General features: G+C 36.5%; 4 protein-coding genes and 1 long non-coding RNA gene across 5 annotated transcripts; 2 read left to right on the top strand and 3 right to left on the bottom strand.

The window, feature by feature from the left end:
* The first annotated feature begins 1,646 nt into the window (after window positions 1-1,646).
* Window positions 1,647-5,557, top strand: LOC111435638 (serine/threonine-protein kinase WNK8-like). Its single transcript, XM_023073080.1, has 7 exons — window positions 1,647-2,256; window positions 2,592-2,629; window positions 2,772-2,999; window positions 3,095-3,315; window positions 3,407-3,564; window positions 4,229-4,637; window positions 4,739-5,557. Exons 1-7 carry the CDS (start codon window positions 2,167-2,169, stop codon window positions 5,431-5,433), a joined length of 1,839 nt encoding a protein of 612 aa, XP_022928848.1. The 5' UTR covers window positions 1,647-2,166; the 3' UTR covers window positions 5,434-5,557.
* LOC111435646 lies at window positions 5,526-25,189 on the bottom strand. The gene is made up of 3 exons (XR_002709101.1): window positions 25,177-25,189; window positions 16,687-16,689; window positions 5,526-5,586 (listed from the first exon to the last, which is right to left on the bottom strand). It is a non-coding gene; the product is annotated as an uncharacterized LOC111435646 (long non-coding RNA).
* LOC111435644 lies at window positions 7,203-8,360 on the bottom strand. Its single transcript, XM_023073085.1, has one exon. It carries the CDS (start codon window positions 7,999-8,001, stop codon window positions 7,249-7,251), a length of 753 nt encoding a protein of 250 aa, XP_022928853.1. The 5' UTR covers window positions 8,002-8,360; the 3' UTR covers window positions 7,203-7,248.
* LOC111435645 lies at window positions 9,034-9,635 on the top strand. The gene has a single exon (XM_023073086.1). The coding sequence runs from the start codon at window positions 9,049-9,051 to the stop codon at window positions 9,511-9,513; it is 465 nt and encodes a 154-aa protein (XP_022928854.1). The 5' UTR covers window positions 9,034-9,048; the 3' UTR covers window positions 9,514-9,635.
* On the bottom strand, window positions 21,317-24,880 carry LOC111435639 (probable lysophospholipase BODYGUARD 3). The gene is made up of 4 exons (XM_023073081.1): window positions 24,055-24,880; window positions 22,772-23,100; window positions 22,222-22,421; window positions 21,317-21,691 (listed from the first exon to the last, which is right to left on the bottom strand). Exons 1-4 carry the CDS (start codon window positions 24,620-24,622, stop codon window positions 21,367-21,369), a joined length of 1,422 nt encoding a protein of 473 aa, XP_022928849.1. The 5' UTR covers window positions 24,623-24,880; the 3' UTR covers window positions 21,317-21,366.
* Window positions 25,190-27,619: the final 2,430 nt, after the last annotated feature.

The following is a 27,619-nucleotide window of genomic DNA, read 5'->3' as shown; positions in this document are numbered from 1 at the left end:
TCCAATTCTTACGCCAATTTTCTCAACCAATAGATAGGATTCAAACAGTCACAAATTCTGAAAAGCTCTCTTTAAAATGATAAATAACCACGACCAACAAAGGAATATCATTTTCGATCATGGAAAACCTTAAACTAACCTTAAATAACCTTAAACTAAGAAAGGAATATCATTTTCGATAAATAACCTTTCGATCATGGAAATCCTTAAACTAATTTGAACCGCAAAAAGAATCAATCAAATCTTCATTATCTCTATAAAATTAGTAACACTCATGTTTTCTTTTTCGTTTCACCTATTGTCCTCGAAAATATGACCAAAATTCTCGATATATCTTTCTTTATATGTAGTAGGACTTGGACCGTATTAACTCACGATTTTTTTTTTAGTTTAGCCTTTTTATTTTAATAGAAGTAATACAAGTAAAGAAATCATAACCGAAGTAGTGATATGTTAAGAATGAGAGAGGTGGGATCGAAAGTGTAATCTTCATTAATGTTCACGACCTGTTTAAATAGGATACAAATTACCAATTAATACCTAAAATGAAAATATTTCACTAACTAAATCTTGAAAATAAGATAAAATATACTATTAACCAAATAAATATTCAACTAGCTAAATCTTGAAAATAAAATAAAATATAATATTAACCGATAAAATATACTACTAACCAAATCTTAATCGTAAGATAAAATAAGATACCAACCAAATCCTAAGATAAAATATACTACTAACCAAATCCTAAGAATAAAAGAAAAAAAAAATATTAAGAACAAGATATATTTCATAACTAATTATTATAATATGATAGATAATGTAACCCTAATTCTCGACCTAACAATCCGAGTTTGAAGCAAGAACGTTTAAATCAAAGAAATTAACATCTTATTATACAAATTTCAGATCAATCGAGAGAAAAGACTAGAATCTCTTAAGATAAAAAAATCTACCAACAAAATTTGGAACTTTGTTCTAAATTAAGTTCCATAAAGTTTTATCGAATGATTCAGATGCAATTTACACATAAATTATTTAAAATCTTAGGTCAAATTTATAAAGGCAAAAATCCAAAATTTGAGAGCTCAATTTCATTCATTCATAACCCATTTTCTACCTGGCAATTTTGTGAGTATTTATAGCTCCCGAACAAAAAAAAAAAAAAAAAAACCTCCAATCATAATTAACAAGTTTCATAACTTTCCAGTATCCTCCAAATGACAGCAATGATTGCCAAGTAACTCCCGTCACCGTTCAAATATCCACTACAATAAGTTATGAAATTAAATAAAATATTTAAAAAAATTATCAATCAAGTGTTATTTAACGACAACTTCATGGTGCACTTCAACCTTGAAAACATTCACTCCCAAATCTCCAAATGGTTCTTTCTCACTCGAGTCAGTTTGTAACACATAAAAGAGAGGTTGAACCTAGCCTATACAATTTTGTAGATGAAAAAATGAATATTTATTGAATCGGATTAGAGCGGGTAAAGATAATTAATAGATTAACAAAAATAATTCTTAAATCATTCTAATTTTAAAAGGTAAAAAGATAAGTATATTCTTTCACCTAAAAAAAGAAAGGAAAAAGACAGATAATATATATATATATATAAATAAAGTAAAAAACAATGATGTTTATCAACTATCTGGTAATCGTAAAAATAGAGTCAATCGAAAGCTAAACGGACGGTGGCGGAGCTAAATTCAGTGTTTTCTTTTTGTACAGTTTAATCGGGACAGAACAGAACGACGACTTTCAACGATTCAACGAATCGTATTCCATCTCTGAGTTGGGTTCTCCTTTTCAATCGCGTAATTTCTACTCTCATATCCAATTTAGGGTTTCATTTTGGTTTGGGATTGGGGAAAACAGGAGTTATGCGGATGCTTAAATGGTCGAGCTTGGGTTTCGATTGATTATCATGTGGAGGAGTTCCGTTCCTCGAATTTCTAGTCTTCAATTGCTATCTGCGATGAAATTGTTTATGGGTCGCCAATTTCTTTCTCTGTCTGCATTTGATGTGGCTTCCGAGGCCTTCTCTGAACACCTTTCTCGTTTGATCGTCGTTATCTGACTATCTGCTGTTTGCGTTCTGGATTTTATCGCCTTCTCTTTTTCTCGATTTCTGTTTCTTTTTCTTCGTCTTTCTGATTTACGATGAGTTGCGGTTCGGATTTGATGTCTGGGAACTCCGAGGCTGATGATCGTGAGATTGTAGAGAAGGATCCAACAGGACGATACATTCGGGTATTTCCTTTTAATTCTCATCTTCGATTTCGTTTGGATATTCTTATTGCCCTAGCGACTGGGATAGAACAGTTCTTTTTTAGAAAAACCCCATTCCTTATTTTCTATTTTTGACATTGTTTCCTTCACTGTTTTGGTTACTTAATTTTAATTTTAATATACGAATCATCTAATTTATCGATTGAATTGCTTTGAATTTGCGCATAATTACCAAATCGCCAATAGTTCATGATCGACTAATGTTTCAGATGTGTTCTTTACCTTTTGTAGTTCATATGTTTGATTCTATTTGACTTTATGATTCAATCCTCATTTAGACTTGTTTTATTTTTCAGTACGATGAGATTTTGGGTAAAGGGGCATTCAAGACAGTGTATGTTTCTGATGTCTATCAATCTCTGTTCTTTTATTACCTTTTCTTTTCTAGTTTCTTCATTATTGTGAGATGGTTTTTTTGGGTGTAATGAATGTTTGGGTGTGTTATTTGACTTGAGGGCTCTTTTTGTTGTCATCAGATACAGAGCATTCGACGAAGTCGGTGGAATCGAAGTTGCTTGGAGCCAAGTTGACATTGAAGATGTTTTGCAGTCACCAGAACAGCTTCAGAGATTATATTCTGAGGTTCATCTGCTGAAGTCTCTGAAACATGAAAATATAATCAAATTCTATTGCTATTGGGTTGATGATAAGAACAAGACTATCAACATGATTACAGAATTGTTCACTTCTGGGAGTTTGAGGCAGTAAGTTCCTAAGAGTAGTCTTCTTTTTGTTTTCGGAATCATTTTACTGCATTCAACGAGTTGTTTATTCGTTTATGGTATTGTTTGCAATTTAGATATCGAAGGAAGCATAGGAAAGTTGACTTGAAAGCCTTCAAGAATTGGGCGAGGCAGATACTGCGAGGCTTGACGTATTTACATGGTCACAACCCTCCAATTATTCATAGGGATTTGAAATGTGATAATATATTTGTCAATGGAAATACGGGAGATGTTAAAATTGGAGATCTCGGTTTGGCGATTGTCATGCAGCAGCCTACTGCTCGAAGTGTTATTGGTAATAATTTCGTTTTCTAGCTCGATATCTGTTTGTTGTGGGGATAGAACTCTAGGATTCATCTGATATTTGAGATGTGATTATTATTCAGGCACTCCAGAGTTCATGGCTCCAGAACTTTATGATGAGGAGTATAATGAGCTTGTTGATATCTATTCTTTTGGCATGTGCATGTTGGAAATTGTGACTTGTGAATACCCATATAGTGAGTGCAAAAATTCTGCCCAAATATTCAAGAAGGTTACTTCGGTAAGTAAATGATTTACTTCTACCAGATTATGTCCGTTAAATGTTTCTATTTGTGAGATCTTACATCGGTTGGAGAGGGAAACGAAGCATTCCTTATAAGGGTGTGAAACCTCTCCTTAGCAGACGCGTTTTAAAAACCTTGAGGGAAAGCCTAAAGAGAACAATATATGCTTTCGGTGGGCTTGTGCTGTTACAAATGGTATCAGAGCCAGACATCGAGCGGTGTGCCAACGAGGACATTGGGCCCTCAAGGGGGTGGATTGTGAGATCCACATCGGTTGGAAAGGGGACCAAAGCATTCCTTATAAGGGTATGGAAACCTCTCCCTAGTATATGCGTTTTAAAAACCTTGAGAGGAAGCTTGAAAAGGAAAGTTCAAAGAGGACAATATTTGCTTGCGGTGGGTTTGGGCTGTTACAAATGGTATCAGAGCCAAACATTGGACGGTGTGCCAACGAGGATGCTATGTCCTCAAGGGGGGTGGATTGTGAGATCTCATATCGGTTGGAGAGGGGAACGAAGCATTCCTTATAAGGGTGTGAAAACTTCTCCCTAGCAGACCCGTTTTAAAAACTTTGAGGGGAAGCCCGAAAGGGAAATCCCGAAGAGAACAATATCAAATATCGGCTTGCGGTGGGCTGAAATCATTTCTTCTTTCTTGCAGGGTATAAAGCCTGCTTCCCTCGAAAAAGTGCTGGATCCCCAAGTTAAGCAGTTCATAGAGAAGTGTCTGGTTCCAGCATCCATGAGACTACCTGCAAGTGAACTCTTGAAAGATCCCTTCCTTGCAACTGAAAGTCCCAAGGAGCATAGTTTTGAACCTTTAAGGTTATCGAATGAGCCGTTCAAATCTGAAAATCCTCCTGTGCTAGCTTCTCATTCAATGGACACAGACCATAACTGCAGCAAATTCTCAGGCTCAGTGGTCTCATCTGTCAAAAGCGATAACGACATTTCTCAGTTTTCAACTCTCGAACTTCAGAGGCTCACCGAGACTAATGAATTGACGCTAAAAGGGGACATGACTGATCATAATACAATTTCGTTCCATTTGCGCATTGCTGAACTAAGCGGTAACTTTCGGTCGATTCTTTCTTAATCTCCTTAAGTTGTTTATTCTATAGTGAATGTGTTTATATTCTTCATGATAACTCGAACATCTCTTTTCATATAGGTAAATCGAAGAATATCCATTTTGCCTTCTATCTCGACTCTGATACTTCATTGGCTATTGTTTTGGAGATGGTTGAACAACTCGAACTGTCAAATGAAGACGCGACTGTCATAGCGAAATTAATCGATGAATTAATTGCCAAGTTTGTTCCCGACTCGAAACCATGTCCAAACTATTATCACGGACAAAACACTACACACAGTTCTTCTGAAAGTGAAACTCAAGAGGACAAGACCTTCATTCCTCCTTTCTTCTCTGAGATGGTACTATCATCTCCCATGGTGGCTGGTGCAGGGAACAACCCGACGCATTTCACCAAGGTGGAAGATCAAGAAAACCTACAGTCGATCATTTCGTGTGCATCGCTCGACTTCAATCACTCAACTATCTCAGATTACAGCACAGGAAAAGGAACAATGGATTTCGATGCTGTTGGATCTATTTCGACGATGATCGATTTCGCAAACCCATCTCTAATCTCCTCCTGCTCAGGAATGTCGAAAGAAATGAGTTCGTCGAACTTTTCGAGCCTTTCTCTGGAAGAAAGAGATCACCAAGATGAACTGAAGATGGAGATTGATGCCATTGACTTACAGTACCATCAGTGCCTTTGTGAACTGTCAAGAATGAGAGAGGAAGCAATAGAAAGTGCGAAGAAGAGGTGGATGTCAAAGAAGAAAGCTCCTGCTTTTTGAAGCCTTCCTTTTTCCTTTGGATTTGCAAATTCTCTTTCTTTCTTGGCAAACTCTTGCTTGCAGAATGGTAACTTTTCTTTTCATTTTTTGTTTCTAAACTACTGACTGACTGCTATTCTTTGCATTCTATAACCAACTAAGTCCTTTTAAGTCCTAACGTCTGACTCTCCGATTATCGACATTCAATTCGAAAAGATCCTTATATAACGTTATTGAATCTCTAGCCAACAACACGCTTTGCATCCTGTTGTTGGGCTATGTATGTACCTCATGAATGTAGTAGAAATATCGACCGAATAAATGATCATGAATCGATGGAATTCGAGCCTTCAACAGGTAGAAGGAGAGACAGAGATGACGGTCTGCCGAAATTCGAATGAAAAAAAACAAAACATGAATCATATGATGAACCGTGTATCAGAATTTTAGAACATTAACTAAAGGTTTGAAAATGATTTGATCCACAGGAAGGTGTCTGGGAAACTGGTGGAGAGGTTATGATCTACACGAGAAAGGAGAATGAACCAATTTTGAACTTGATTCTGCTGCTCACGAGAGATATGAGGGAAGTTTTTAATACTACTTTTGTTCAACTATGGTGTTGCCTTTGCTGCTCTTTCTTTCTGCTATCGTCGTGTTATTGAGGGTTGGAACGATGATTTAGTCTCCGAACCATATTAGTATTTATTTCGTTTTATCTTTAAACTTTAAAGATTTTTATGTCGATAATACATAAATTAATAAATATTGGTTGATTTGATATGACGTGACAGATAGATGATATAACGAACAAATAAATTGGTTGATTTGATATGGGGCATTTTTTTTCTGGGTTTGTAGTGCACAGATAATCCAGAACGGTGGCTAAGACATAACTATGCTCTCTCTCTGGTGTATTGGATGCTGTTCTTGCATTCATGGGAGTACCACAAAATAGGCCTTGTTTAAGCTACAAAATTGATTAAACTACTGCAAAATAGGCTTGTTTGTGTGGAAATGTTTCAAAATTGAAATTAGAGGCGCAAGCGTCTTTTTGTGAAAATTTCTCCCTAGCAGACGTGTTTTAAAAACTTTGAACGGAAGACCAAAAGAAAAAGCCCAAGTGGAAAAATATTTGCTAGCGGTGAGCTTGGATTGTTATAATTGGCATCAGAGCCAGACACTGAACGATGTGTCAGCGAGGAGGTTGAGCCCTGAAGAGGGTGGACATGAGGCAGTGTTCCAACAAGGACGTTAGGCCCCAAAACAGGGTGGATTGGGAGGTTCTATATCGATTGGAGAAGAGAACGAGTGCTAGCGAGGAGGTTGATCCCCAAAGGGGGGTGGGCATGAGGTAGTGTGCCAGCAAGGACGCTAGGCCCCGAAAAGGAGTGGATTGGGAGGTCCCACATCGATTGGAGAAAAGAACGAGTGCTAGCGAAGACTCGAGGGAGGAGGGGTGAATTGTGAGATCCCACGTCAGTTGGAGAGGAGAACAAAACAATCTTTTATAAAGGTGTGAAAACCTCTCTCTAACAGACTGATTTTAAAAATTTTGAAGAAAGTCCGAAAGGTAAAGCCTAAAAAGCCTGAAATGAGATAGTAACACACTGTGTTGTAAAAACGAGTTTTCGAACATTGTTATTTTATTTTTTTCAAAGATTAATGTAAGATTACTTTTAAATTTTTTAATTAATTATATGTAAGGTAAACGTATTTATTTTTATTATTTTAAGAGCATTGTTGAGATATTTACACAAAATATACAAAATTGAGTGGCATTTTCAATAATTATTTAACTTAAAAAAAAAACAAAAAAAAAAATTTGCGAATGCTTCAAAAAATTCGTTTGCGTCTGAGTGTTTTGGAATGAGCGGCCCACAAGACCAAGGATCCAACTCCGAAACACACGGCCCAAATCCCCAAATCCACGGCCCATTGGTCCCCCTCTACTTCCATCTCCACCCTCTTCTCTCCGCCGTCTTCATCGTCATTACCACCGCCGTCGCCGTCCTCTCCACAACAACAACCACATCCATCGCAATCACCGTCCACTTCTCGTCCCTCCGGAATCTCCTCCAGTCCACAGAACCCTCTCTTCTTCCTCCTTCTCACTTCCAGAACCACCTTCTCAAACATCGCCACCTCTCCTTCCAGATCCACGCAAACCTCCGCCCTCGCGCCCGCCTCTCCGGCGATACTAGATTCAAGCGCGCATTTACAGTCCATTCTCCACTCTCCGTCGTCGCTCTTCCTAAAAACACCTTGCACGACTTTCTTCTCCCTCAAGCACACCACGAACTGCGCGCCTTCGCTCGCTCGAACTCGCTCTCTACTCCCGAACACCACATCCTTCCTCATCCTCGACGACGGCAAGAGGACTCGATGAAGAGAGACAAACGCTGGCGAATCCGGCCGGATCTTAAGGCCATCGATTTCAAGGCTGGCCTCGTCAATGCGAGGGAGGAAAAACAGAGTGAGCGACTCCGGTGGTGGATCTAGGGCTTCCAGATGCGAAAATCGAACAAAGAATGCCTTGATTTTGAGGCGATCGCCGCCGAGAGTCCGGTAATCCGTCGACCTGCACATTGAAATTTCGAGATTGTGATGAATTGAAGTTTGATTCGATTGTAAGAATGAAGCCAAAATTTGAGAGATTATAAGGAACGGAGGGAAAACAGGGGAGGCGGCGAGAAAAGTTCCGCTGGTTTGGGGTTCAACCAAGGGGTGCGAGCACACGGGTTCGATGCTGACATGGACAAACGGACAAACTTTGACGCGCCAAATTCTGCTGCTTTCCGGTCTACCATATTTCTTGTGTAACTATATTGTAAGCCGTTGATTTTGGATGTTTGATCGAACCTGAACCGTGAACCCCAAACCCTAAGTGTGTTGCATATAACCTCCTTGATCGATGCTCGACCCTATCTTTGAAGTCCTTGAACAAAGTACGAACCTCTACAATGGTATGAGTCCACGCAGGGCTCATACCACTCTCGGTACTTTCATGCATTTCTCCTTCTTTCCAATAAAAAATAAAATAAAAAATAAAAGGAAAAAGGAAAATTTGAATAAAAAATTAATTAATGAAAAATAAAATTTATTCCAAATTAGCTTTAACTAATCAATTGATTACAATTAATATATTATATATTTGTTGATTAATAAAATCACCAAATACTTAATTAAAGTAATTTAATAACTTTTTTCTGTCAATAAAAATGAATGCAAGTATAATTTTAAATAAATAAATGGGTTATTATTAAATAATTATTATTGAACAATTAATTGTATTAATATAATAAATTATAACCCAACCCGAACCGTATGAGTTGGGTTGAATTGATAAAAAATTTCGAGTTATCGAGTTTTTCGAACCCCTTAATTTTAATTTTTCGAACAATCCCGATAAATACAATAATTATTTTTATTATAGACCATATATTGGTTTAATTAGGTAAACATTTAACCTAAATACTTTAAAAAAAAAAAAAAAATACACCAATTTGTTGTTCAACAACTCCTTGAAGAAAGAAGGAACCATTTTAGCTCAACCTCCACCCACCCAACCACACCACACACATATAAAACCCTAAACCCTGCAAACCCTTCTCATTAATTCTCAACCTTTCATCAATGGCGATGGTCAATCCTCGACAAGACGAGCGAGCCGGAGCAGAAATTGCCTATGGACCCGAAGAATGCTACCGACAATCGGTGGAGCTGTTAAAGGAACTAGGGTTCCCGAGCGGCGTGATGCCGTTGCAGGAGCTCGAGGAATGTGGGATTGTGAAGGAGACGGGGTTCATTTGGATGAAACAAAAGAAGCCCTACGAGCATTTCTTCGAGACGACGAACTCGAGGGTTGTGTACGCAACGGAGGTGACTGCGTACGTGGAAAAGTTGAAGATGAAGAAGATGACGGGGGTGAAGACGAAGCAGCTACTTTTGTGGGTTCCGATTTCGGAGATGAGTATTGATGATCCTAAGGGGAAGAAGATTTGCTTTAAAACTCCAATGGGGATTGGAAAATCTTATCCTGTTACTGCGTTCATGGTGGATGAAGAGAAGAACAAGTATTTGGAGAAGGTTGAGGAATGATTTTTCGTTGCATTAATTGTTGAATTTCTTTTGTTGCTGTTTTTTTATTACTGAATAAGTTTGGTTCAATGAGTGGTTTCGTGTTTTAATTTTGTTTAATTAAGGTTAATTACGATATAACATTTCAATTTAGTTCATAATTCGACTTAAAAGCATAGTTTTGTTCACGACCCAGACCCACTAAGTTTTGTTCACGACCCAGTGGTCGTCTTTGAGCTTCCCTCTAGTTTTGTTCACGACCCAGATTCACTGTTTGCAGATATTGTTCTCTTTGAGCTTTACCTCTGGGCTTTAAGGTACGTTTGCTAGGGGAAGGGAGGAACCTTCTAAAGGGTGGTCTGTTCTCCTCCCGAATAATCACTAATTTTAGATTGAATAGTCAGGTTATGCAACTTGATTCAGGTGCGATGAACATGGATCGGACATGTGACCTTCCCAACTAACCTTTAGAATGGTGTGGAAACCTTCTTCTATCAGACACGTTTTAAAGCCTCGAGGGAAAACCCAAAAGGGAAAGCCCAAAAAAGACAATATCGGCTAGCAGTGGATCTGGACCGTTACATTTTCGACCTTATAAGAAGGTATAAAATATTTTAACTATCGAGAATATTCATATTAACCAAATTAAAAAAAATATAAACTCGATATCATACAAATAGAAAAGGGTATCATGTCTTCAAAATGATAGAACATGCAAGGTTCATGAATTTGACCAAATTATAGGACTAAAAATGAAAATTTTAAAATTATAGGGACCAGATTGCAATTAAATTAAAAGATTAAATAGAGAATTAAAGCGATATATATATANGTTCACGAGAGGTACTGTAGTTGGTCGTCCATGGGCGCACTGCACATTAAACATCTCACACTCATCAATTAAGAGTTATTTTCTCCTTCCACCCACCAAAAGCGATATATATATATATATATATATATATATATATATATATATATATATATATATATATATATATATATATATTTTGGGTTAATTTGCAATATCCATAATATTTTATGTTTTTGCTAGTGTGGACTCATTTTTTAATATAATTTTTTCACGTTTATTGTTTTGGTATTTTATTTTATTTTATTTCTTAAAGAAACATTTTCTGGGTACAATAGTTAATTAGTAAAGATTATTATGTTCACATTGAAAATGAATTATTCTTATTATTATTATTATTATCATTTCCTGTATAATATAAATTAATTTTTGTTGGATAAAGTTTCAAATGTTGTAATATTATAGTAACAATAAGGTGGAAAACATAAACGTTGGAATTAAATTATTATTCTTTTTTTTTTTTTTTTAATTTCGAATGAAATTATTTAAAAATTGAAAAGATTCACATTAACGCGTAATCCGTGTATAAAAAAAACATTCTTGTCAACAATCCTCTGTTTGTCTTTTCATCATTTCTAGGTAACTAATTCCAGTTCGATATATTTTTACTTTCAATCAAGTAGAGGGTGAATTGTGAGATCTCACCTCGGTTGAATTAAGGAACGAAACATATCTTATAAGAGTGTGTAGACCTCTCAACGACGATATGTAACGGGCTAAAACGGACAATATCTGTTAGTGGTAGGCTTAGATTGTTACATATGGTATAAGAAAATTAGGGGCATTACAATGGTTGTAGAGCCAGTCATCAGGCGGTGTGCCAACAAGGACATTGGGCCCTAAGGGGGGTGGATTGTGAGATCCCATCTCGATTGGAGAGGGGAACGAAGCATATCTTATAAGTGTGTGGAAACCTCTTCCTAGCAGATGTTTTTTAAAAACCGTGAGGCTAATGACAATACGTAACAGGCTAAAGTAGACAATATCTGCTAGTGGTGGGTTTGTACTATTATAACACGAGTCTCGATTGAAAAAATCTTAATAGAGATTTGAGATAAAGAGAAACTACTCCGAGACCTAACTAAAATGCAACATTCGAGAATTTTTGTTTCAACTTGAGCAAGTCGTTCTCCAACACACCATAAGCGAATAAACAAGTAAAACAAGTAAAAGTTGTTAACAAAAACTGAGGACCAAATTGAAAGGGTCTGAAAGAATTCTAGACTGAAGAGTTGTTTAACGTTCAGTGGACACACTCTCCAAGTCTCCATCGATCGATGAGACAGCCCTCTTGCTATTAGACTTAAAACAATCATTTCAGTACGAGTAAGTCTCTCATTTTAAAAACTACACCACGATACAATCTATTAGACAAAAATTTAAAAGTAAATGAAACAAAAACGACTCAATATAACCGATACAACGAATTTGGCACAGAGTAGAGCTGAACATGCACTAAAATATTATATGTAGCAAGGATTGGCACTCACCAAACTCACATAATATCCGAAGACTGTTCATCCCACATGCATTCACACCAACTTGCCATAATATTATAAGACTCTTACAAATGGTTCACATTATAAATTTAATACGATAGCATTTGATTAAATTATAAATTTAGTCCCTTATTTTAAAAAATGTAATGTTTTAAAAATTACCCTTAACATACAAATATGTTAGAATGTTAGACGAAAATTAGGATATGGAACAACGTGGCGGTGACTCGAGCAAAAATTAGGGCTTGAACACTTAAAATTAGTATCGGGTTTGTGAGTAATTATAGAGTTGAGCTACATTTTGTTGTTTATAAATGTGGAAGGTTGTTAAACTTTTAAAATAAAATATATAATTAGTTTGTTTAATGAATTCAATTAATTACATTAATTATTATTAAATTTGGTTAAAATTTAATAACCTACATATAATTTTCTTTTCAAACAAGTAGAATGTTTTTAATAAATTTAATTTACTATTAATAATAAATATTTTTAACCATGGTAAATTTAATTTACTATAGTTATAATATAGAGAGATTTATCTATGTTAGTTGAATGAAGTTGCAGAAATTCCCGTACCCGTCCAGCTTCCGATCCCATTTGATATATATATATATATCAAAATTAATAAGACATCGGGTCATGGTCAAAATTAAACAGAATTATTTTAGAGAAGCTTCCTAATCAACCATTAATTTAATTATTGAGTTAATAAAATTAATTAAACTAATTAACAATCTCATAAATAGCACTACAAAACTTGCCCTCCATATCTCAATCTCAAATTCAAAACCCTTCAAAGAAAAGCTCTTATCAATGGCTGAAGTAAAAATGTGGTGGGATGTCAAGAACAAGAGGTTGAAGCACACAGCTCCACCGCCGCCACCGCCCGTGACATGGCGGCCGGAGGGGGAGGAGGATCCAGCTGCTTCTCTGGCAGCCGCCCGGCCGGAGTTTGGAGAGCATGGCGGTGTGAACCTATCAATCGAAAACTCGATAACGTTCACGGTGATGGAAGCGGAGACGATGAGTAAGATGTTCGAAGGGGAGTTGGGACCGGAACAAGACTTCTTCATCTACAGCCGCCATTTCAACCCGACCGTCATGGCCCTCGGCCGACAGATGGCGGCGCTTGAAGGGACTGAGGCGGCGTATTGCACGTCCAGTGGGATGGCGGCTATTTCATCTGTTTTGCTGCAGCTTGTCAGCTCCGGTGGCCATATTGTTGCATCCAGGACGCTCTATGGCGGCACTCATGCTTTGCTCTCGCATTTCCTGCCGAGGGTCTGCAACATTACGACGTCGTTTGTGGATGTCAAGGACCATGCCAAGGTTCGAGATGCCATGGTGAAGGACAAGACGAAGGTACACCTTGAACCAATTTGATTTTTTTTTTAATTTTTAATTTTTAATTTCTTAGAAAATTGTAATTAATGATAACATTGATTATTTTTCTTAATATTTTACACAAATAAATCAATTTCCGTTCAAGCCCACCAAATATTGCCCTCTTTCGACTTTTACTCAAGGTTTTTAAAAAGTTTCGGCTTGGAAGAGGCTTCCACACCCAGAGTCCGACACTCGTTCCCTTCTCCAATCGATATGGGATCCCCCAATGCACCCTTCTTCAGGGTCCAACATCCTTGTTGGCACACCTCCTCATGTCCACCCCTTTCGGGGCTTAGCCTCCTCACTGGCACATCGCTCGGTGTTTGACTCTGATACCATTTGTGACGACCCAAGCCTACCGCTAACAGATATTGTCCTCTTTGAGCTTTCCGTTTCAGGCTTCCCCTCAAAATTTTTAAAACGCGTCTAAGCAGAAGTTTCCACACCCTTCACATAGAGAGGCTATGCCGATAAATATTTATTATTGATAGATTATTTTACGTCTATTAGTGAAAAAAAAAATGATACTATACGAGTTTAAACACAAGTTCTGACTCTCGTAACATGTTAAATTAACCCAAAGTCATAAGTAAATAGACTGCGATAAATTTAATCTTTTATTTTTATTCTAAATCTAGGTGTTGTATTTCGAGACGGTGGCGAACCCGACACTGACAGTGGCAAACATCCCTGAGCTCAGTCGGATGGCACATGAGAAGGGAGTGACAGTGGTGGTCGATAATACATTCTCGCCAATGATAATCTCACCAACGAGGCTCGGTGCTGACGTCGTGGTTCATAGCTGTTCCAAGTTCATCAGCGGTGGAGCCGACATAATTGCCGGTATAATACACGTTATTTAGTCACTAAACATGATTTCAAAAATTTTAATTTACCAAATCATAATTGTGAGATCCCACGTCGTTGTTCTTAGGTGCGGTTTGTGGGTCGAAAAAATTAGTGAATTCCATGATGGACCTTCACCAAGGCACCCTAATGCTTCTTGGGCCAACAATGAACGCCAAAGTTGCCTCAGAACTCTCTCAAAGAGTCCCCCATTTAGCCCTCCGAATGAAAGAGCACTCCCACAGGGCTTTAGTATTTGCTCAAAGAATGAAGAATCTTGGCCTCAAAGTCATATACCCTGGCCTCAAAGATCACCCTGACCACCATCTTCTAAGCTCCATAGCCAACAAAGACTACGGCTACGGCGGAGTTCTATGCATCGACATGGGGACCGAAGAGCGAGCCAATAGACTCATGAATCTCCTTCAAAACCATACTCATTTCGGTCTCTTAGCCGTAAGCTTGGGCTACTTCGAGACTCTCATGTCGTGCTCAGGTAGAGTCAAGTCAATTCAATCAACTCAAATGTCTAACCTAACGAGTTCATATTTTAATTATTCATTCGTATTTTCGATAGGTAGTAGCACGAGTAGCGAGATGAACGTCGAAGAGAAGGAGCTCGCGGGCATTTCTCCGGGATTAATTAGGATGTCTGTTGGATATGTTGGAACCCTAGAGCAGAAATGGAGCCAGTTGGAGAAGGCATTACTAAAAATGAATATTTGAAGGATTCAGCTCTGTTAGTTAAGTAGAACTGATCAGTTTCATGTTTTAAGGTTGTTAAAGTGTGTTGGAAAGAACAAGCATGTTGTTTTAGATGTGTTTAAGGTTGTTAAAGTGTCTTAGAAAGAACAAGCCTGTCGTTTTACATAAACACTTGTTGTTTTAGATGTGTCGATTGAAATGAAACAAAAAACTACCTGATTTGAGCTATTTTCGATACTTTCGTAATGTTTTCTCCATCCTCAAATTTCAAATTTGTATATAAAACATTATGATGGGCGGTGAAGTGGTAGTGTTTGTCGGCGATGAACGATAGCAACTATGAAGAAGTGAAGATAGTACGAGGATATTTTGGTCATTTTCATATAATCGTAAAAAATTACGAGAAATTCCAACGTTTAATTATTCAATATAAAGTTGATTGTTTACTTAATTATAAAGCACAATTGGATTGATCTTCTAGTGATTGAGAATAACGAGAAAGATTCAAAACAGTTCCATAATATAACACTTTTCAAAAGGATCCAAGAAATCAAATATTTTTTTTTTAATCTTTTTTTTAGAACCATTGATTTTAAAGTGGAAAAGACTATTTTCAAGATAAATAAATAATTAAATAAAATTGTTAAAACGTCCCTATAATTTGCAAAAATAGCAACCGTGAACATAGGGCCTAGACAACATAGTAATACAAGAGTGTGAAAATCTCGTATCGATTGGAGATAATTGTAAGATCCCGTATCGATCGGAAATGGAAACGAAACATTCTTTATAAGAGTGTGAAAAATCTCTCCTTAGTAGACAGTTTCAAAACGTTGAGGGGAAACCCAGATAGGACAATATCTGCTAGCAGTGGACTTAAGTGAAATCTTTTTTACCACATCATACGAGTTTACATGAGATCCCAGATGCTCGTGAACCAAAAAGGCTGTTATACCATACCTACCTTTTGATTCACTGTGAGATCTTACATCAGTTGGAGAGAGGAACGAAGCATTATTTACCCGGGTGTGGAAATTTCTCTCATTTTGAAATGGTGAAGCTAATGACGATACATATATGTAACGAGCCAAAACGAACAATATCGGCTAGTAGTAATTTTAGACTCATTATAGTACTCCGTTCGATCTCTCTTATGATGCACATTCTCTTTTGAATCTTCACCAAAAACATTTCCACCCTCAGTCTAATGAAGTTTAATTTTTAGTTGTGAAAAGGTGAGGGTGAGGCAAAAGAAGAACACAAATGATAGCAACAGCATAGCTCCGGGAGTATGCATGGTGTGTAATGGGTGATGTTGACTTCTCTTATTTAACACAAATGATTCAGATTTCACAGAAAAAAGAAGAGAGAGAAAAGACAGTAATTGTAAGCATTTATGTGAAAAAGCCATAATGTCTCAGTTTCAAAACTTGATGACACAATGAGACACACTCCACTGTTCTCACCCATCACCCTCTTCCTCTCTCTCTCTCTCCTTCTCTTCTTTCTTTCTTAGCTTTGTATTAGATTAAACTTCAAACGATCCAAGCTCATCGCTACCAGATATTGTCCTCTTGTTTGTTAGTGAGAGATTTTCACACCTATAAAAGGTGTTTCTCTATCACTTAGGGAGAGATTTACACACCATAAAGGGTGTTTCGTTCTCATCTCAACCGATGTGGGATCTCACAATCCACCTTCCTCCGAGGCCCAGCGTCTCAACCGATGTGGGATCTCACAATCCGCCCTCTTTCGAGGCCCAGCGTCCCAACCGATGTAGATCTCACAATCCACTCTCCACTGAGGCCCAGCGTCCTCACTGACACTCGTTTTTTTTCTCTAATCGATGTGGGACCCCACCAAATCCATCCATCTTAGGGGTCCAACGTCCTTGCTAGCACATTGTCTCATGTCCACCCCTCTTCGTGGCTCAGCCTCCTCGTTGGCACATTGCCCCAGTGTTTGACTCTGATATCATTTGTAACAGTCAAAGCCCACCACTAGCAGATATTGTCTTATTTGGACTTCCCCTTTCGATCTTCCATTCAATAATTTTAAAACGCGTATACTAAAGAGAGATTTTCACACCGTTACAAATAATGTTTCGTTCTACTCCACAATGGTGAGATTTCACAGCAAAATTTAGGCTCAAAATAAAAAACAAGTTAGATTCTTATTCAATTATCACAAACAATTCCTTCAATGACAAGGATCTAAGCAAAATCTTTGAATCTTTAAAATGAAAAAGAATAACATTAACTTGAAGAACAACATGAATGAGAATGGGACAAAGAAGATTCTGAAACGCATGAATGTAAAGTTTAGATCTTTTTCTCTCTCTATTTCAACACAACATTGATTCATGTAATGATGATTTTTTCACTCATTCGTCAGAAAAGAGATCTAAAAAAGACAGTCAAAATAAACATCATTACGCCAATCTGCTTCTGCCTCAAACCGAATCTCTATCTAAATCCAATCTTTTTCAAAACCCCTTTTTTTTTCACTAAAAAAATGTGAATCCAAGATTGAAGAACACAAAAGATTTGAACTTTACCTGTTAGATCGAGAGGAGGAGGAGAACAAAATGAAGAACCCCACAAAGAACATCGAAATTGAAGCAAAATTTGTGGGGGGAATGAAGCCTGGTCCGAGAATACTTATTGTTTCTAAGTCGCCTCGAGCCAGACAACGTTCCCCTCAAACAAAATTGCTTCTTTGGCCTTCTTCTTCTCCATGGAGAGAATTAGAGAGAGAAAGGGTGGAAGAGGGAGATAAAGGGGAGTGTGAGAAATGCGTGTTCGAGAAGATGAAAGATTGAAATGAGTAAAAGGATAGAACTTTAAAGTGAAAAGGACAAATGGGTACCTACAAAAACTCGGTTTTTTGGGTTCCAAAAAAACAACCCATCACTCAAATTTATAGCCCTTTTTTCACTCTCAAATCCCATCTTCTACCTTCCTTTCAAATCACTACCGTCCTTTGTATACATGGTGAGATTCCACATCGGTTGGATGGTGGAACGAAACATTTTTTCATAAGGGTGTGTAAACCTTTCTTTAGCATTAAGGAGAAACTCAAAAAGAAAGCCCAAAACGGACAATATCTACTAGCGGTGGAGTTGCGCTATTACAAATGATATCGTTTTTGTTAGCAATGACGTTAAGCCCTGAAAGGGGGTGGATTGTGAGATCCCACGTCATTGGAGAAAGGAAAGAGTGTCGGCGGGTAATTTGGGTTTGAAAACTTGAAGGGAGTGGATCTCGGTGGGCTTGAACTGTTACAAATGATATCATTTTTGCGAGCGAGGACGCTGAACCCCAGAGGGGTGGATTATGAGATCCCACGTTGATTGGAGAAAGGAATGAGTGTCCGTGGGTAATTCGGGCTGAAAATCCCCAAGGGAGTGAATCTCAGTGGGGTTGGGTGGTTACAAATGATATCATTTTTACCAGCAAGGACGTTGAGCCTCGAAGGAGAGTGAACGGTGAGATATCACACTGATTAGAGAAAGGAGTAAGCGCCCACGGGTAATTTGAGTATCTCGAACAATTGAGTTGGGTCTAAAGAACGTTCCAATCCGACCCAATCCAACTCACGAACGCCTCGATCTATAGAATCCCAATCCACTTTATTCTCTAAATCCTATTTCTCCCAACAAAATCATGATGACCTAATCACATTCTAACCCGTATGATTAATAATAGTTAAAACCCAAAAAGAAGCATACATTTTGAAGAGGGTTGTGTGAAACACTTTGGGGTAAGTGTACACAAATTATTCATAAAAAAGGCAAACCAGAGCCTCGTTCAGTGGGCTTTCAGTTGGCAGCGGGGGATTCGAGGGGCACTCGGACCCCCATGGCTCGTCCTCTCTCATCTTCTTCTTACACATCTTTGTGTTCATCTTGGCATCCACGGTGAGAAACATACATTTGTAACTTAAAAGAAATGGGCTTCAACTTTTACCATAATGTTCATCAGTCAACCAAAGGTGTGAGCTTTGGGTTTTGCCAAAATGACCCTAACAACTTCACAATTTACACCAATTACCCATAACTATTTGCTTTTGACCATTAAAGTATGGACAAATTTTCCAAAAAAACTCTACACTTTGACATTGAAAAACACAACAACCTCACCCCATTTTGACCTAATCCTTAGGTCTTTCGTGGGAATGGCTCCAAAATGAGTTCTGTTTTATGTTTGGTCACAATTCAAAGACAATCTCCGCGTCGCTATTATCCATATCGTCACTATCGTCAATAAGAAAACTCTTAGAATTGTTATCTGGGAATTTGTTCAGAAATACAATAATGAAAGGAAGATAGGAGTTTGTCGCTACGTATTTGACCAAATAGGATCGTCCAGTTCCTATAAAACCTATCACTAAAATACCCCTACGAGGGATAGGACTAAGCAGAGCGAAAAGGGTTACTCGGATTACCCAACTCAAATCATAAAAATTAGGTTGGGTTAAACTTTTTTTCTTCTTCTTCAGTTTAGATTGAGCTGAATTTTTTGCAAATTGAAAACTTGAGTTAATTCCGTTCAATCCAACCTGAAAATAGGGTTACCATCCAACCCTACTTTTTAGATTTTCGTGAAGATTACTTATATTTGACGTTTGTAATCAATCTTATCGATGTATTGTGACTTGTGAATATTTGATAAAATTTTGGTTATTAGTGTACTATGTACGATGCATAAATAGAACTTTCTAAATAATAATAAAATAAAAAATAACCCAACAACTCATCATAAAAATAGAGAATTGAGTTGGGTTGGGTTGAGTTGTAAGCTTTATTCAAGTTTTTCGGGTCATCAAACTGAACCAATCCGAAATTGAGTAAAAGATTTTTTCAGCCTAATCCAATCTTAAAAAAAAAAACAAAACTATATAATGTATGTTAATGATGATGTTTGGTTGTTTTTGCATAGTTCATATCTTCTTTGCAATATATCAAACTTAGGTTTCAAGGAATATCGATTCAATTCTTAAAAGAAAAATAAACATCGACCCAAAAGTTAGATCCAATGTTGTCTAAGACGAAATGCAACAGTAGCGATCGAAATGGACACACAATGATCTGAGTTCGTAAAATTTAAACTCGCAAGCTTGCATCGAAAAAAAGGTATTTCTAATATTTTATTCTTCACAATATATAATGAAAAATAATATTATCCTAAATTTGAAAGTAAATAATTTTTTGGGCTTTACTAACAAGGACTATTGGGCCAAAAAGACTAAAATGGGCTTGAAAAAGGCCCAAAAGAATAGAAACTCAGCCCTCTAAATTTTCTAAATAGGGGTAAAATAGTCATTTTAAATATATACACGGATTAAAATGGATAGAAATTATATATATACTCGTAGAGAGTCACGACTGTCAATCCCTAAAAACATTTCTTAATTATTATATACTTAAAATAACTCTCATCAGAACCTTATATTAGTTCTTTAATTTATATGAAATGAAAATTTTGTAAATTTATTAATTTTATAAATATATATTTTTCTTAGTTAACGACATGTTTATTTTTCTATTATTTATTCTCTAGTTAACTTTTAAAAATAATTACAACTATTTACGTATTAATATTTTATTTTTATTAGAAACAATAAATTTAAATAAATAACTCAACTTAAATATTTTATTTTTTTTATATTAAAATTTTATTTGTTAAAAACTTAAATGAATCTATCACGATATCCCATGTAGTGGGTCCCATTTTGATTTTGTGCATTCAATTTTTTTTTTCCATTAAATTACGTTTTCTTTTTAATTTTTTTTTTTTAAATGAACAATTATTTTACTCACTACTTTTTCCCCACGTTTTTCATTTAATTATTACATGCATACTTTATTATTATTTTTCTTTCCATTATTAAATGAAATAATTGCTATATTATTTTACTTATAGCGTTACGTTGGCTATTTATTTATTAGTTATGTTTACATTTAATGTTGCTTTTGGAATTATATTGATATATATTCAAGGAACTTCCCACAATGATTTAAAAAATATATATATTTTTTTTTTCATTTAATTTAGAGATATATAAATTTTGTATGTCAACGCAATATTTCGCGTCAACATGAGAAAAACTTTTCAATATGTCAGCTTTCGTTAGGAGAAACGTTCGCTCAACTAAAGTAAATGTATCAAAATAAGGAAACATCGTCAGATGCAAACCTCTCTTCAGTAGACGTATTTTAAAACCGTGAGACTGATGATGATACGTAATAAGTCAAAGTAGACAATATTTGTTAGTGGTGGGTTTGGACTGTTACACTTGCATTGGCAGAAGTGTCGAGACGAGCGTTGAATTTACATATTTAATTGAAATATTACCCAATATTATGGGGTATTTAAAAAATTTCCACAAAATACGAGATTTTATTCCCACGTAAATAAGAAAAGGGAGAAAAATAAAAACAATAAGGATTACATAAAAACTATATAAACCTTTTTTTTGAGGTTATTTAAATTTTTAATCCTTTTTTTAAAAAAAAAAAACCATTTACGATTAATTTAAATTAATAATAACAGTAATTATTTAAATTTAAGACTTTGCGTTGCTCCAAATTTCCTCAAGCTCTCTAGCAAAGGCCTGTCGTCTTCCGATGACTATTGTAATATGGTCTTTGTTTTGCACCACATTCACACGCGCCCTCGGAACACGCGCCTTCACGTTGTAGCTGCATTCCACCGGAACCACGTCGTCGTCGCCGCCGTGGATTATGTTTACCTGACAGTTCACCTGCTCACGGACTTGGTCCAAATACCTATCGATCTTCCCACCGGTGCCGCATATGATATTGTGCAGTGTGTGCCACGCGGCGTTGTGCGTGTGGGCGAAGAATCCCTCCACCAAAAATGACTCTATCCTAAAATATAAAAATAAAAAATAATTAAATTAAATTTCTTTAAATCACTATTTTAAAGGGTTTTTTTTTTTCTACAGTAGATATAATAAATGTGCTCAAATTTTTATTTTCTATTTTATTTTTAATATTTTGAATAAACCAAATAAATGCGATAACTCGAATATAATGTGAGGGTGCTTGCTGACGAGTCAGAACTTCTGCAAATTTTGTTCGAGGAATTGAAAAGAAATAGTGCATCAGTTAAAAGTTTCGTTGACCCGGACCCACTAGAGATATAAATTTGGTTGACTTGGACCGAATGGAGGTGAGAAATATTGTATGTTCATTAAGAAACTTGAACCCGAGCATAACTAAATTGTAGACCGAGAACGAGATCAAAATCAAATTCAAAACGTTTGTCAAAGGGTGTTTAGCTAATTTTTTCTTTTCTTTTGAAAGATTCCTAATTATGGTTGGGTTTCATATTCTAAAACAGAGAAGAAAAAAACATGAGGTTTGAAGTTTGGTAAGAAAAAATGAGAAGAAAATACCTGTTTCTTGTGACAAATATGGTTAGAAACTCCCAAAAGCGATGATTTTTGCATATGATTAGGCACACCGTCCTCGAGATGTGCTCGTACCAGCAAGCGATCGATGACCCTAGTACTATTGGTGGCCACACCCGTCGGGGCGCCACCTTCCTCATCACATATTGGCTCGGCTCTTCTCCCTTCGGTATTGGATAATACGGCTGCAACCCACCATTTCATTCAAACATTTAACTTGATAGATTATTGTACATTTAATCAATTATTTATGTTTGTAGAGTCGATAAATGACTTTCCGTGTTAATTTGAGAGAAAATAACGAACACAGATTATTAGAGAAAAAAATTTAGGAGAAAAAAATGACATTTACAAAAAGTACCGGAGAAAATGACACAAACAGGAGGAGTTTTGAAAACCGAGGACGATCAAATAAGGGATGTTAGATATCAATTGCAAAGGATAAAAACGAAGTTGCATGAGTTTGAATTCAATATGGTCAAACAAAGAACCACCAATATTAATGAAAATGACATTACAAGAGTTTGAAACGTACCGGTGCGAGCAACGTTAACGACTTGACAGAGCTAGGATGCTTGACGGCTAAAGCCAAGGCCAAAATGCAGCCAAGGGAATGAGCGACGATGTGAAAGGACTTAACTTTATACGCCTCAAGAACCGAGGTTTCGATCATGTCGACGTGCTCTTTCAATGTGTAGAGTGAATCAGTCGGCCTTGGGCTCAGACCGAACCCGAGCAGATCGACAGCAAGGAACCGATACGTCGAGTTGGCCGAAGCGGAGAAGTTGGGAAACAGGGTTTCTGTCCAGAATGTAGATGAAGAAAGGAAGCCATGAATGAACAGTACGTCTTCACGTGGGTTATCTGAAAGCCATCAATTCTTGAATCATATTTCAACGCTTGAATGTGCATTCATTGGTAATTAGGATTAAATGGTTAGGTTAATCACTTTTAATTTTGATTCGTCATCTTTTTAGATTTTCCGTTTCCGGATTTTCCACGAGATTTTTAAAACGCTTCTATCTGTGGTTTTTCTTTTGGACTTTCCGTCGAGGTTTTTAAAACTCATTCACTAGAGAAAGGTTTTCACACGGGTGTTTCGTTTTCTTTGGACTTCCTTTTCGGGCTTTCTCTCAAGGTTTTTAAAACCGGTCTTTCAGGAGGCTTTCTTTTTCCGGCTTCCCCTCAAAAGTTTTTAAAATGTATGTGCTAGTGAGAGGTTTCGACACTCTTATAAAGGATATTTCGTCTTCTTTGGGCTTTCTCTTTTGGCTTCCTCTCAAAGTTTTTAAAACGCGACTGTCAAAAGGCTTTCCGTTTCGAACTTCCCCCCAAGGTTTTTAAAACCCGTCTGATAGAGAGAAGTTTTCACACCCTTATAAAGGGCGTTTCGTCTTTTTTGGACTTTCCCTTTCGGGCTTCCTCTCAAGGTTTTTAAAACGCGTTTATCAGGAGGGTTTCCCTTTCGGACTTCCCCTCAATGTTTTTAAAACGTGTATGCTAGAGAGAAGTTTTCACACCGGTGTTTCGTCTTCTCTAGGCTTTCCCCTTTAGGCTTCCTCTCAATGTTTTTTAAAACGCGTCTCCTAGAGAGCTTTCCCTTTCAAACTTCCCTCAACGTTTTTAAAACACGTTTAATAAGGAGAGGTTTCCACATCCTTATAAACAGTGTTTCGTTCTTCTCTCCAACCGACGCGGGATCTCATAATTAGTCAAATTCATTTTTACTCCAAGCATGCAAGAATCAAAACAAAAACCAAGAGATAAAATCATAAAACCTAAGCAACAAAAAAAAAAAAAAAAAAAAGAGAAAATTACCTTGGGGCCCTTGAGAACGAACGAATAGGGATTGTTTGGATGACGAACAACAAGAAGTACAACGTTTACAATCACATTCCGACCATCTAGGATTCTGCCCGACATTGATCTTTTCTTTAAGCATCTCAACAACGGTAGAGTTCACCGCAAAAGTGGATCCAACAGCCGCCTTCCCGGTCGACCCAACAACAAAAGGCTTAACTTTAAGGCGGCGGAGCTCAGCAACAGCAACCTTAGACAGCTCAGTGAGCAAGGAAGGACGAGTATAAAGAGTATCAGAAACTTCCTCCAGCTGCAGCTTAGTGGACAAAGACAAGGCCTTTTCAGACACCAAAATCTTATTACCATCGCTACTTGAAATTGCCTCTTTATGGGAACAACAATAACAAGCCTTCCACTCGGATTCAAAGAAGAAATCAGCCACTTTATAAACAAAACACAACCCAAAATCAATGAGGTCGAGAAGATTGAAGACAATAATGCTGAGGGCTTCATTTGTGAAATGGGCGATTGAAATCAATACCCATTTGGCTGTTTTGGCCATTGAAGAACATGAGATTGGTATCATTTTTTGAAGAGATATTAAAAGGGGTTACCTTTCTGTTTGTGATTTGATCATTTGATTTGTAAAAATTTGAACTTTTTTTGTTTGTGGGGGAGAGAGAGAGGGATGAAATAGTCAGAGAGTAGCAGATAGCAGATGAAATAATAATGAATTCATTGTTTCATTTAACGCCATCTGTTGGGCAAAGGAAAAAGAAGGTGGGTGGTGGTTGAACTTCCTATTGGGGAAGACAAGAGGGCAAACAAATTCTCCTTGCCCAAATGGATACAAGTTTAGCACATCAAGTACAAAGCCCTCCCCTTTATATAAGCAAAATTCTCGATGCGTTTTCGATTCGTGTTATATGTAACCGTCCCAGCCCACCATTCACAATTAACAGATATTGTCATCATTGAGTTTTCTCTCTCAATGTTTTTAAAACGCGTCGGTTAATGAAAGATTTTCATACCCTTATAAGAAAAATGTTTTATTTTCTCACATATGTGTCGAGAGAAAATTTTCGGATGAACCCATATATCAACTTGAAATTTCATGTTGGTTGAACTGATGACACAAACGATTCGAATAGAATTCACAACCTAACCTAATCCTCTATTTTCGAGTCGGATTGAGTTGAGTTTTCATGTTATGCATTTGTTCAGTTATTTCAAAAATAAAATATTCAAAAGTCACAGCTCATCACTAACATCTGTTGCAAATGTCAAATATTTTTAAAAGCCCCAAAATATGGGACTATGAACACTATTTTTGAGTTGGTCAAGTTAGTCTAATCTAAGAACCAAACTAAATTTTTTATTTTTTAAAAATTCAACTCAACTCAAATCGAAAAAGATCTAACCTAACTCAATCTTCATGGTTTAGGTCGAGTAGTTCAGGTTCTTTTTATTCATTAATACCATGCATCAAATCCAAATTAAAAATTTCATAAAGATCACATAACTCTCAAAATTCTCAGCCAAATAGAATGAAAGGAAGAGAATAAATCCAAAAGAAAAAGGAAGTTAATGGCATTAAAAAGTAATGGGTGACATAAAATGGATATAATATTTTTGTTGTCAAGTAGGGTTACAGCTCATGGTGTAATGTGAGTGACAAATTTGTGGCCAAACTTAATAAATATTTGTTCACAATTGGTGTTAGTAAGTGAGTAAATAGTTATTTTCCAAACCTCTGCTATTAAATGCGAGCTGCATAGCCCACATGACTTCCTCCACACACCCTTACATGTCTGTCTTCACCACCGTCAAGTCTCAAGTTCTTTAACATCTGGTGGGTCGGTTCTAAGTTATGTTAGTATGCTATAATGTGATTATGTCATACTCATAATGCGTAAACCTCTACACACCACGTCATGTAAATCACATTAAGTATGAAAAACACGACAAGAACTGCATTAGCACGTTTCCTAGGCTCATTATGTTATTATGAAAGGAGATTTGACTTGCACCTAAACTTATGCTATGATTTTGAACTATGAGAAACTCATGCATTTACGTGTGTCATATGCATAGAGATGCTTCCTTGTTATGATTAGTATGAACGTGTATCTTACAATATTTATGTATGTCATGATATTATGCGGGCTTTTTCACTTTGTGGTGTTTGGTAGTTTGAGCGTATGCTAGTTCGACGAGCTAGGGTCAGGTGTACATATACAAGTCCGCCTGTGGGTCTATATGCACGTGCGTGAGATATGTGTATAGAAGTATTGCATATCCAACCTTGCCTGAATTGGAAAGCAAAACCCTATGTTGCATGTACTTGTATTTACCGACCCCAACGGTGGAGTTACTACGCTATGATTAGTTGAAAATACTTTTCTCGTCATAGCCACCAAGTACCATTCTCTTCTCTTTCCTTTTTTTGAAAAGCTACATTTCCATGGACATAATTTTTGGTGGTAATAAAATCTTTCACAAAATTGTTCATAAATAGAAAACACTATTTCCCCCTCTCATTTTAAAGACCAATAATATTATTTTCAAAACACAATGATTTGAAACATCATATTAGGGTTGAAACTTTTCCAATGCACTCCAAACCCATCAACATGGTAGTTCTTTTCGTGCATCATGCCACTATGACGCATCAGATAACAATTATTTTTCTAGTCTTTTCGTTCATCATTTAGCTTTTTACCATAAAACTTAAGAACACTTATTTCATCTCAGAGATATCTACGAGGTACTCTTATATAGTATCAATGGAGACATTGCCATATAGTTGATTAAATATAGTATCAACAGAGATATCTACGAGGTAGGATGGAGATGGAGACGGGGACAAGGAACCACCTCCTATTTTAGTTTTTATCTCTGTGGAATTCCTCACAGGAATTCTCTTCGAAAAATTCTAGGAGATATTTCTGCTCTTTCTTTCATTTCTAGTTTAAATGGACATCTCTAGGTATTAGAGTTGGAGGTCTCGTGTTGTGAAGATGTTAAAAGTATGATATAATTAAATTTAGTTTAATTAGTGATTTAATTTGAACCCATTTGTGTTAGTATCAGAATATAAACTCATAATCTTTTCGTGCCTAAGAGAATAAGAAAATATAAAATAATGGTGTCGAGGGAATCTTACTATTGGTCCCTCCACCCTTAGCCTATTGACATAACATCTAAAGTGACCACTTTAGTGTTTAGTGACAGGACTTGATCATGATTACAACCACTTTGAGTCAATCATGTTCATAGCATACTTGGGTAATTTTTATTAAATTTCTTTCCTTTCTACGGTAAAAAATACTAATATTAACTTAATTCAGTAAATAAAATACATAAAAGTAAGTTTTCTTAGTGTTTTTTTTCTCTTAAATTTAATTTTTAAAAAAATTAAGTTCAAGATTTCTAAATTTAATTAAAAAAAAAACTAATTTCAACATTTTCTTGGCCCGACATAATCATTAGAAGAGGAGACCGTTTTTTGAATTATTTCCGAGTAATATTGATGCATAATGAATCTTGTCAATGATATTATTTTTTATTTTGGACGTTCCTC

This window comes from Cucurbita moschata, unplaced genomic scaffold (genome assembly GCF_002738365.1).
Source record: "Cucurbita moschata cultivar Rifu unplaced genomic scaffold, Cmos_1.0 Cmo_Scf00050, whole genome shotgun sequence".
Lineage (NCBI taxonomy): Eukaryota > Viridiplantae > Streptophyta > Magnoliopsida > Cucurbitales > Cucurbitaceae > Cucurbita > Cucurbita moschata.
This window is presented reverse-complemented; position numbering and strand designations above follow the sequence as displayed.

Bases quoted from the DNA above. Each gene is read 5' to 3' on its own strand.
- LOC111435638 (XM_023073080.1), top strand. From the start codon at position 2,167: ATGAGTTGCGGTTCGGATTTGATGTCTGGGAACTCCGAGGCTGATGAT. The intron at 2,257-2,591 runs GTATTTCCTTTT...TTTATTTTTCAG, and splicing joins CAACAGGACGATACATTCGG to TACGATGAGATTTTGGGTAA. The intron at 2,630-2,771 runs GTATGTTTCTGA...TGTTGTCATCAG, and splicing joins AAAGGGGCATTCAAGACAGT to ATACAGAGCATTCGACGAAG.
- LOC111435644 (XM_023073085.1), bottom strand. From the start codon at position 8,001: ATGTGCAGGTCGACGGATTACCGGACTCTCGGCGGCGATCGCCTCAAA.
- LOC111435645 (XM_023073086.1), top strand. From the start codon at position 9,049: ATGGCGATGGTCAATCCTCGACAAGACGAGCGAGCCGGAGCAGAAATT.
- LOC111435639 (XM_023073081.1), bottom strand. From the start codon at position 24,622: ATGATACCAATCTCATGTTCTTCAATGGCCAAAACAGCCAAATGGGTA. The intron at 23,101-24,054 runs GTAATTTTCTCT...GATGGCTTTCAG, and splicing joins TCGTTCTCAAGGGCCCCAAG to ATAACCCACGTGAAGACGTA. The intron at 21,692-22,221 runs GTATTTTCTTCT...TTTATATTTTAG, and splicing joins ATATTTGTCACAAGAAACAG to GATAGAGTCATTTTTGGTGG.